This window comes from Trichechus manatus, unplaced genomic scaffold (assembly GCF_000243295.1).
Source record: "Trichechus manatus latirostris isolate Lorelei unplaced genomic scaffold, TriManLat1.0 scaffold00001, whole genome shotgun sequence".
Taxonomy (NCBI): Eukaryota; Metazoa; Chordata; class Mammalia; order Sirenia; family Trichechidae; genus Trichechus; species Trichechus manatus.
The window spans coordinates 26,212,576-26,223,223 of NW_004443937.1; the positions used below are offsets into that span (position 1 = coordinate 26,212,576).

Below are 10,648 nucleotides of genomic sequence, written 5' to 3' on the forward strand. Positions count from 1 at the left end.
AAATATTAAAAAAAAATAAAATAAAATAATGATTATATTGATTACACGTTAAAGTGATATTTTAGGTATACTGGGACAATAGGAACCCTGGTAGCACAGTGGCTAAGAGCTTGACTGTTAACCAAAAGGTCAGCAGTTGGAATCCACCAGCCAATCGTTGGAAACCCTATGGAGAAGATCTACTCTGTCCTGCAGGGTTGCTATGAGTTGGAATTGATGGCAACAGGTTTGGTTTTTATTTTTTTATTTTTTTTTTTGGTTTTGGGATAATAAAATATATTAAAATTAATTTCACCTGTTCAATTTTATATTTTTAAATGTGGCTACTGGAAAACTCATAATTATATCTGTGGTTTATACTTGTTACAGGCCAGGGCTGTAAAACCTTAAGATGGCATTGAGGGAAGGCCCTTCCTCTCCTGACTCCAATCACGGGGTCCTCACAGAACCCAGGCTACCGAACCCCAAAGGAAGGCCCTTCCGCCCTGTCTTGGGTCACACTTCCTAGACCCCCAGGGCTGACCCAGTCCTGAGAGCTCAGGTCGTGCCTGCTTCTTCCCTGGTCTGCTCTTTCAAGGGCTGCGGAAGAAGCCAGAGCAGGCCAGTAAGGAAGCTCCACCAGGATCCACACCCTCCTCATTAACACCAGGAAGCAACTTGATTAGGACCTCCAAATCCTTAATTACAGATCACAGACCTCCAGAGCAGCAGGAGGCCACTCATCATACCCAATGCTCGCTTTCACCAATGAGGAAACAGACTCAGTGTGGGTGGAGGTCAGAGGCTGAAACCCGGAACTCCCAATTTCCTGAGACCTCTGGCCCTGCCCACCCCTCCCCACAGCTGTGCATACCCTGTCTCCTGTACAGGCTCCAACTCCTCTGAGGAGTGCACCCTACTGTCTCTAGTAGCTGGCCTGGGGTCAGCTGCATCTATGGCAGAGAGAGAGGACCTGTGTGGCATTCTACCCGCGGGCCAACTTTCTACCTGCTGCAGGGCACGAGGGAGGATCCCTCGGTGCTTGTAATTCTCAGTTGCACCCGTCATGGTGTATGTCTTGCCGGCTCCTGTCTGCCCATAACACATGATGGTGCCTGCAAACATTTCAAAACACATCTCGGTGACATCCAGGAAAATAGCTTGAAGAACAGCTCTCCCATCCCCCAGGATGCTGTCCCTTGCAGGTCCAGTGTATACCCAGAGCCACCTAGAGGACCCTGGCATGAAGGTGGCCAAAGGGAGCAGCCAAGAGCATCAGGAATTCCTGCTACGGTGGGAGGTGAGTGGGCGGGGGAACAGGAAGATACATGACGAGTCAAAACATGGGCATCAGCTTTGAATCTGTGGTCCACACTTTGCTCTACTGTTCCCTTCACCAGTGGAGGATCTGGCCCTAGAGCTTCTGAGGAGGGCAGGGAATGTCAGGGAACAGAGGAACTGGAACTTTCCCTAGAAAGATGAGGAGGAAGACCAGAGAATTGGACTCCAGTCCTTCTTTAGCAAGGCTGTGAATTGCCAGGGTCTCAGAACTAGTTCTCCCTGTGGGACTGGCCAAGCAGGAGGGGCTTTCAAAATTCCCAGGAAGAGATGGAACAATAAAGTCATTTTCTATTGATGGTAAAAATTATTTGCAGACTGCAAGCTCCCACAGGACTTGCAGGTTGGTTGCTAGTTGGTCCCATGTAACTTCTAGAAATAGGACCACCACAATCAGGACCTGATCTGGTCCCATTTCACTGCCCAACCTGGGGGAACTTTCACTTGCACCTCTCACATCCTTCAGTCTGTCATCACCACAAGGTCTGGAACATGAACCACACAGTCATCCTGGAGTCTGGTTCCCACCTGTTCTTCCTCCTGGCTTGGGCAGCCTGAGTCAGGCCCCAGACAGAAGGCTGCTGGTATTAGAGTAAGGCTGCTGGGCAAGGGAAATAAGTGTTTCCCTTTGCCACATGGATGATATAGTTTCTGGGATTGGGAGATTTTATACAAGGAGTCCTAACATCAGCATCTGAGTTGGGGCCTGATACAGTGTCTATTTACAAATGAGCAGGAAAAGAGTCACTTCAGCTGAAATTGGTCCCTGGCTGGGACTCAGAGCCCATTCATGGCTCCTCAGTGCTCTGTACCCAAGACTCAGCTTCCCTGGGCCTTAATTCCTCTGCCTCCGCCTCCTCAGGGCTACATCCCCTCAGGGAGTCATGAAAACCAATGAGAACATCCTTGGGTCAATGGGCCCACACCTATGTATCACCTGTGGAATAAATCACAAAGTTTGGACATCCATACTCAATAAACTTTTAAACAAAAGACCTAAAACTTGGCTCACTAACAGCAAAATAGAGACATTCTAGATAGCAGCCACCAGATGGGCAAAGCCTACAAACTGTGACGTACTCTTTTAAGGATAATTTCTAAAAAAAACTTAGATTGAACAAATTTATAAAAATTTCCCAATACTGTTTTTAATTTGTTAAGAAAGTTAAAGTCCACTCAAGCTTTTAGTGATCTCTATAAATAATCCTGTCCTAGACTATCAACAGTAGGTTGATGGTGCTGGTAGAATGAAAATAGCACCTAGCAGGTAGTTGAGAGAAAAATGTTCCTACCCCATCAAACTCATCATCAAGGCATGTCTTCAAAACTAATGACGGATTTAAAACCTATAATAGTTGACCCCCCATGAACTACAGAGAGTTGGGCCGACTTAATCTTCCTATGAAGGTAGGACCCCAGGATATTGGATCGCACCATGCCCTTTACATCACCAAGCAAATAGTCAGTTTTCCACTGTAAGAACATGGAGACAGACAAGTAAGCAAACAAATGTTAGTAAATAAGGTTATATTTTATTTGTTCACCACAGAACGGCTGCACCTTTTCCTCCGGGAAGGGTTCTGCAGATTCTTACATAAGGCAACAGTTACTTAACTAAATTACCATTATAGCCATCCAGGGCCTGAGAAACCACATGCTTTGCGATTGTCTCATAAACCAAGTCCTGGGAGGCATCATGGAGAACTCCATCCAGCTTGAACGACCAGTCTGTCTGCTGGTTATTGACAACTCCTCTCCGAGTATCTTTTTTTAAGTGAATGTCAATGCTCTAGAAAGAAAGAGAGAAAAGAAGTTATTTGTTAGGAAACGGATTTTAAAAAATCACCACTAGCTGAGGTCTGATCTATAGGAAATAAAAGAAGCAAACTTTAGGAAGAGGGACTCCCTCATGTGGACTGATATTACAGATGAAATCTATGGGGGTGGGAGAAGGGGGCTCCTGCAGAGAGGCCCCACAATCCCTGATGGTGGAAGGATCAGGAGCCTGAAGCACTTCCTAGTTCCAGGACATCTCACCCTAGTTTATGGGATATGTCTGTCTTGGTTCCCCTTACCTATGATATGGAGTCAAGCAAATTCATCATATTCTTATTAAACAAGATTTAGGTACATTCAAACAGCACAGGGAGGCCTTGAATTAGGCTGGAAAGATGAATGGGTTGGAGCCCTATCTCTCTGGTTACTGGCAGTGAGGCCTCCCCAACTCTGCACTGCAGTGAACACTTACTTCCATACACGTGCTAGGGGTCAATGTGAGGAATGATGAAATAGCCAGAGAAAAGACTCTGGACTTCTCAGCACAGTTACTCACTGGTATTAGAGTAAATTGAGCATGTCCAACCTGTTTGTAATCAGTGGGTTTTCAGACGCATGCCTCTCAGTAAGCCATTGTAGGACAGCTGGCTTAGGGATTTACTGGGTAAGGTCAATGGTAGATTTCAATCTTCTCCATGGAGACTTCTACTGTAAACAGATGCTTGTTAAAATCTTACACTGGCTGCCCTAATCCAGGAGCCAAGACCTGGCCACATGCAGAAAAATCAAGACCCAGTGAGGGGGCTCAGCTCTGCTTATGCATTAAATGCTCTGTGTTTCTGGAAACCATGTCCAGGAGGGCACATTTCACAGGGCTTCACTGAACTTTTCTGACTGCCTGTACCTTTGCGCTTGTCTTTGAATTTTTTCTTTAAAGACTGTCTCAATGCTGCCCATAGTAGGCCCACAAACGTTTGCTGAGTGAAAACATCTAACATCCTCACGGTGTCTCACGTTGTGCTAAGCCTGTCAGAGGCTTCAGAAGGGTTCTCGGGGCAGTGGCAAGGGCACAGGGATGGAGAAATCTTTCTAGTTCTCTTGATAAGACATCCCCCCACTGCTTCGGTAAGTTTAACAGTGATCAATTCAAGACATTCTCATTGTGCCCCTCTGGGAGATTATATAAACGGCAAATATGTTCACCAGAAAGTTTTATGACTGTGTACAAGCATCAGTTTTTCTGTGTCAGTTTTGTTTAAAGGTAAAATAAAAAGACAGTATATTAAATGGGAGCTTTATGAGCTTCCTCATCAATAAAATAGTGTGTGTGTTGGGAGAGGTGGGGCGTGGTTTGGACTGATAAACTTGGGAGTTCATCTGAACTTGTACCAATTCTGTGTTGGCCCTTAAAAGGTTTTCTGGAAACAAGGTCACACTGTAGGGAGGCAGGACGGAGAGGACAGAGAGAGGCCCTGGCAGGAGAAGGCAAACATGTTGCACTTACTTTGTTGTCATCTCTGAATTTGATCATTTCATGAGCAAAGTCATCAGTTGGTTTGATCCGGACAAATGCGTGAACTTTTTTCCTCGTACCCATTCTAGCTAAAGAGAACCGTGAAATTTTCAGTAGTCATCATCAAACAACAATCAGTAGGAGAGGTGTGGTTCATTAAGATTAGAAAAGAGTGATATGCAGTCCTTTTGTTCTTATCCTGTTAGGGCCAGGCTTTCTTTTTACCCCTGGGCATTTCAGTGCTCTACCCACAGAACCCTGCTCAGAAAGCTTATGCACTTTCTGCTTCACAGGTTGCCTCACCATTTTCCACTAACGACCCTAAAGAGACTGAATACAAAGCTGAAAGGATGCTCTCTTTAATGGTCTAATCTTAGACAGGTTTTCCAGAAATGTTCTGCAGCTAAGATAAGTCCACATATGTTTTGCCTCATTTATTATGTTTTCCTCTGAAGCACTATGAAAATCATTAAAACTAATTTTCTTTTTTCGTTAACTACCTTATCTCAGATACAGCACCCCCACCTCTACCTCCATTAGCCTAAATAGATCAGATATATATCCTCTAGAGTCTATCTAACCTAGCCTATAAAATAGTCTTTCTTCTCTGCTACTCCATTGAAAGAAAAATCACTGACAGTCTACCACCTCCTCTTCCTCCCCCAAGAACTAGCTATGTTCTCATCATTTGTTTTCAAGTAGCCACACATATACAATCGATCCTCATTATTCATGGATTCCATATTGTGAATTCACCTACTCACTAAAATCTATTTGTAACCTCAAATCAATACTCATGACTCTTTTGTGGTCATTTGTGGACATGCACACAGCAGCAAAAAGATTGAGTTGCTCGATATACACATTCCCAGTTGAGGCTGAACAAGGTGATACTCTGCCTTCTTAGTTCAGTTCTCATAAATTTGCAGAATTTATGAAGAGAATTAGAGGAACTGTAAATAAGTGTCCTTTTTGCAGTCTATTTAGTGCCATGTTTTTTGCATTTTTGTGCTTTTTCTTGGTGATTCACTGTTTAAAACGGCCCCCAAGCATAGTGCTATCTAGTGTTCCTAAGTGTAAGAAGGCTATGATGTGCCTTATGGAGAAAAAAATGTTTTAGATAAGGCTATGTATTGATAGGTTGATGAAAATGTTGTGACCAGAGGCTCAAAGGAACCTAAACCCGTATTTCCCCTAGGAGCAATGGTTCTGTACTCACTAATTCAGTGTTTGTGGCATTACAGAACATAACTACCACAAATAACAAGAATAGACTCCATTTGTCTTCCTTCATTTATACTATTACAAATGATTGCCATGTATAATAAAATACATTAAGTACATTTGATGTGACTTCATGGTATAGGATGAAAGCTTATAGATAGAAACAACAGGGAGGCAAAATGTGACAGGGAGCTAAATGACTTTCCTAATATTCGGAGAGCTGTCCGATAATGGATAACACCTTCTCAAGGTAGAAACCATAAACACTGACAAAAGGGATTGTTGCATTGAATACAAGGTTAATTGATCTCTAAGATCCTTTCTAACTAAAATATTTCATAAAGATTTAAAAAAAATTTGAATCACATCACAACCCTCCAAATGATAACTAAGAAATCTCCTATTTTATTGGATATTAGCCCCATTGGTCAAATCACACTAGGCCACTGTCTCAGGAGTGCAAGTGTCAAAATACTTAATACTAATCAGATAGCAAATTTTGGTTCTAGCATGGACACAGAGTTGAGAAGCAAAAAGAATTATTAAATAGAGGTGATAATTGTACTGATTTTAATTGATTTAAGGGGAAGTTAAAACTTAATCAGCTTTTCAGGTGTCTCATTACTACACTGATGACAAAGGATAAAATATTGAGAGAAAAGGCCAAGAGTTCTAAAGCAAGCTAAGTAAAACTCTATCTGTAATCATCACTAATTGTGTTAAATCTAGTTAACTAATATTAGAAAACAAGATAAAGATCTATAAAATATACTAACTAACTTTATTGTTCAAAACTATTAGGCAAATTAACATAATATGATTTTAAGTTGTTCTAAGATTTCTATTTTTACATATAAATAAAATTTTCTAAGATCCATCTAATGTTTTAGTTTTTCCTTTTTTGTTCTTTTTTTTAACTTAAATAATATCCTCAAGTAGTTTATAGTCATCCTGAGACTGGGCCCTCAAGTTTCAATAATTTCTGTTCTAAAGAACCATTAGAATAAAGGAAAAAAATGTTAAAAACTGATTTAGCATTAGTGCTCCATAATGTAAAAAACAGAATTTGAATGGAGACATAGGCCCAGGCGTCAGAATGTGTGCTGTGTCATAGATGTCTCTTTTGATCTCCATCAGGGTTGGAGCAGTTCAGTAAGGAATGAGGCCTCTGCCCCTAACATAGCATCTACTTTCATGGGGCAGGATGGAGGAGTTGAGGTTAAAGAGAACGCTCCAAAACTCTTTAGAAAAAGACAAGCAGCTAAGGAGTTTGCTGAATTTATGAAGCGAGTTAGGGGAACATGAAGCATAGCGAGCTCACTCAATTTAATCCTCAAATTAGAAGATAGCAATATCAACACAGTTAATACAACACAGTTAATAAGGGAAAAATCGCTTGCTTATTAACTGTCATCAAGCAGCATTACCTATCTCTATATAAGCAAGTTCAATGGACACAGGCCTTGTCCTTTCAGTTCACAGTTTCAACAATGTGGACAAAATAAAACTATAATTTAGTTTTAATCAAATTCCTGTTATAAGCCCTTCAAAATCAAATCAAATAAGCAAACAAAACACTTTCATATTTACCTATTGCAGAGTGTGTGCATGCTTCCGACACTCCTCAAGTCAATTATGTCACGTTAGTGTTTTCCTAGCCAGTATGGGTTCATTGAGACTTTTTAATTTTTAGCAAATGAATCTGAAAGGTATTGGGGTAAGCAAGGATAATGGCCTGCCCAGTTTACGTTTTAACATTTTTGTCTGCAAAACTGAGATCTAGAAATAAAAAGCCACAAACAGCTCTAACATGCATCCTCAACTGAGGAAACCAAAAGAAAATCTCATCTCCGAGTTCACTTTGATCTAGGCTACTGGAAATTTGAGAGTGGACGGAGGGGTGTTTTGGATTAAGGAAACACTTACCCTCAAGCTCTGAAGTTCTGGGAACCACTCCCCACATCAACCCCTTTCTGCCCAGGGAAGTTCAGATGCTGCCCAGGGTGCCCTCTGAAAGGGATCTTGAAGAAGCAGGGAAGCTCTGGAGGTAAGTGCCCTCTCTCCCGGCAGCCTCTGCCCACCAACAGCACAAGGGTAGCACAGACCAGTTTGAAAGCACCACCCTTTCCCTAGAGCTTGTCCCTCCTCTGCCCTGCATTTTGCCACATGCGCATGCACATGCAGTCGCCTCCATCTGCACTTCCGAAAGCCCTCCCTATGCCCACACCCACGGCTCCCCGCATGCAGCAAGCCTGTAAGTCTGCCACTTAGCAGCCCCTCAATACCCAGACATTTGGGGACCCCATGCTATCTTGCACTTACTGAAATACCGCTTGTTACTGTTCTTACGCCGCTTCATTTGAATGAGTCTCAGCTCCCAAATTAAGTTACAAGCTGCTTGAGGGCAAGGACTGTGCCCTTTATCTCTTTTGAATCCCCCCACAACATCCAGAACACTGCTCAGAACAGAGCAGGTACACAAGAAATAGCAGCTGGTGGTGATGGTCATGGCTGGAAGTCAAAGGGTGGCTGAATCTCCATTTGTGGGTCCATCTTCTGTCTCTACTGAAAAAGCAATTTATTCTCACATCCAGACACCTTCCCAAGGAATCCATGATGTCAACTCCCCTCCCAGACCACCTCCAACCCCTGGGCCTACTGGCTTTGCAGGAGGACACCCCATTACCTTCCATTTGCAGGAAGCCTTCTTTAGGACCTCACCACACCCTCCCTTTTAGTAGTGTCCTTCTCCCTTAGCACCTTGTGAGGAACGTCCCTCTCTGGAGGGTACAACCCTTGAGTATTGCTGTTGTAGCAAGGTGAGCCTCTGAATGGCCACCAGGAGTCCTACCTTCTGCAAGGTTCTCCGATTTCTCGTTTGTTTAGAGTTGAGAATGAAGAGAATTGCCACCCAGCACTGCTGAAGGATCAACAAGAGGAGACGGAGTGACTGGTGGCTCAAGCGGTAGGCACCAAGTGGGTCCCTATCTTTCAGCACTCCATCAGAATCTCTTGCCCAGACCAGTGCCCCTCATCGGGTACCCTCACAGCCACCACGGCGGTGGCAGCAGCAGCAGTAACAGCAGCAACAGCAACTGAACCCAGAACCAGGACCCAACCGCACCCAGCCTTGCGATAAACACAGACACGAACCAGGCAGAACTAAGGTTTCTCCTCTCTCTCACCCGACGTACCAGACCCCTGTCTAGAGGCGGAGCAGCAGTGGAGCTTGAGCCCATTCCCTTCTTTTTCTGGAGCGGCTTCCTCATCTATAAAGCGAAGGACTCGGACTGGCGAGCCTGAAGCCCCCTCCAGTTTGAAAGTGGACGACTGCAGAAGTCCAGATGACCTCTGGTCCCCCCGCCTCACGCTCCCTGAGCCTCAGGCGCGAAGAGGGAACGTTAGCTCCGAACACCCCAAGCCACAGCCAGGCTGAAGAGGTCCCCACGATGCCACGCTGTCTGCCTTCGCTTCAAAAACGAGCGAGCCAAGCCCAGTGATTCCGGGCGGGAGCGACCTGCGGACCCCAGCCGCGGCCCGCAACGCAGGCGCACACCCCTGTCTGGCCTCCCTTCCCCACAACCCCCGGCGGCACTCGTCCCCTGCTCACCGATCGCGAGGCCCGAGCGCGACAGAGGCAGCTGCAGCGGCCGAAGTCGGGCACGCGATCTGGACGCCCCACGCACAGCTGACCGGCTGTGTACACAGTCGCCACGGCAACGGCCCGCTTCCGGGGATTCCGGAAGTGTCGAGTGGTGGCGGAAATGAAGTCCGCCGTCGTTGGCCGAGGATACGGGTGGGGGCAAGGCTGAATCAGAAGACTGGAGATGGCACCGATTGATCCAGGAAGACTGCAGCAGCTGCAAGCGAGAAGCCAGGGTCGGGGTAGAGAGGGAACTAAGGCTGCGTATAAACCAGGACGCGGGGCGGAAGGGCTTCCGGCGCAGAGGAGTTTGTGGTTACGGCGGCCGCTTAGGCCCGTCCGGTTCCGGCCCTGCGCTCCGAACTACTGCGGGCGCACGCCCTCGCCCCGCCCTGTTTAGTGTCGAGCCGGCCGGCCAGGCCTGCGCAGTTGAGGCGGTCGGGGAAGATGGTGGAGGACGGCGCGGAGGAGCTGGAGGATCTGGTGCACTTCTCGGTGTCCGAGTTGCCTAGTCGCGGCTATGGGGTCATGGAGGAGATCCGTCGGCAGGGCAAGCTGTGCGACGTGACGCTCAAGGTACCGCGGTCTGGGCGGCTCGGAGCTGTGGGGAGTGGAGCCGAGTGGGGAGGAGAGAGAGACTGGAGGGTGAGGAAAGAGGGGCGGCGAGGGAGAGAGAGGTTGAGTGGGGTGAGGTTTGGGGTGAGAAGGTTGGGGAGGGACCAAGTTCAGGGGAAGAGAGATGCCGAGCGGGGGAGGAGGGGAATTAGGTCCGGTGGAGATGGGATGAGGGACAGCTCCTCAGCCCGTGGAAGGAACGCGAGGAGGTGCGTGACTTAGGCCCTTGGAGTAGGAGACATTGGGGTGCCCGCTTCCCTATTCTGTCACACGGAGAAGAGAAAATGGACTTGCAGCTCCTCTGTGGAAGAAGGGGCGGTGGCCGGCTGTGCTTTCTGATGGGCACTACTGAAGCATCTTATTTTCATAGAGATGTTTTTGTGCTGTTTGAAGTTAGTTGTGCTGTTGCAGAGGCGCAGGTTTCTTCTTAGCAGTCATTGCCTGGACTTGAATTTTAGATTACTACCTTGAGCTACCTAAGAGCTTTTAAAACTTGATCTGGAAATCTTTTTTTTTTTTTTTTTTTTAGTATTTTATTGTACTTCAGGTGAAGGCTTACA

General features: G+C 45.9%; 2 protein-coding genes across 4 annotated transcripts in view; one reads left to right on the top strand and one right to left on the bottom strand.

The window, feature by feature from the left end:
- KIF9 (kinesin family member 9) overlaps positions 1-8,170 on the bottom strand; it is a 59,388-nt gene extending 51,218 nt beyond the window's left edge. Inside the window, exons 1-4 of one of the 2 annotated variants that reach the window (XM_023726422.1) lie at positions 8,153-8,170; positions 4,598-7,532; positions 2,941-3,106; positions 988-1,094 (exon numbers count right to left, since the gene is read on the bottom strand). In XM_023726422.1, the coding sequence (XP_023582190.1) occupies positions 988-1,094; positions 2,941-3,106; positions 4,598-4,690 (366 nt within the window). In that variant the 5' untranslated portion in view covers positions 4,691-7,532; positions 8,153-8,170. The other variant, XM_004368469.2, reaches the window with a different exon arrangement.
- Positions 8,171-9,838: 1,668 nt separating this feature from the next.
- The window catches only part of KLHL18 (kelch like family member 18), a 70,947-nt gene continuing 70,137 nt past the window's right edge, over positions 9,839-10,648 (top strand). Inside the window, exon 1 of one of the 2 annotated variants that reach the window (XM_004368470.2) lies at positions 9,839-10,049. In XM_004368470.2, coding sequence (XP_004368527.1) covers positions 9,921-10,049 — 129 coding nt within the window. In that variant the 5' untranslated portion in view covers positions 9,839-9,920. The remainder of the gene's footprint in view (positions 10,050-10,648) is intronic. The other variant, XM_004368472.2, reaches the window with a different exon arrangement.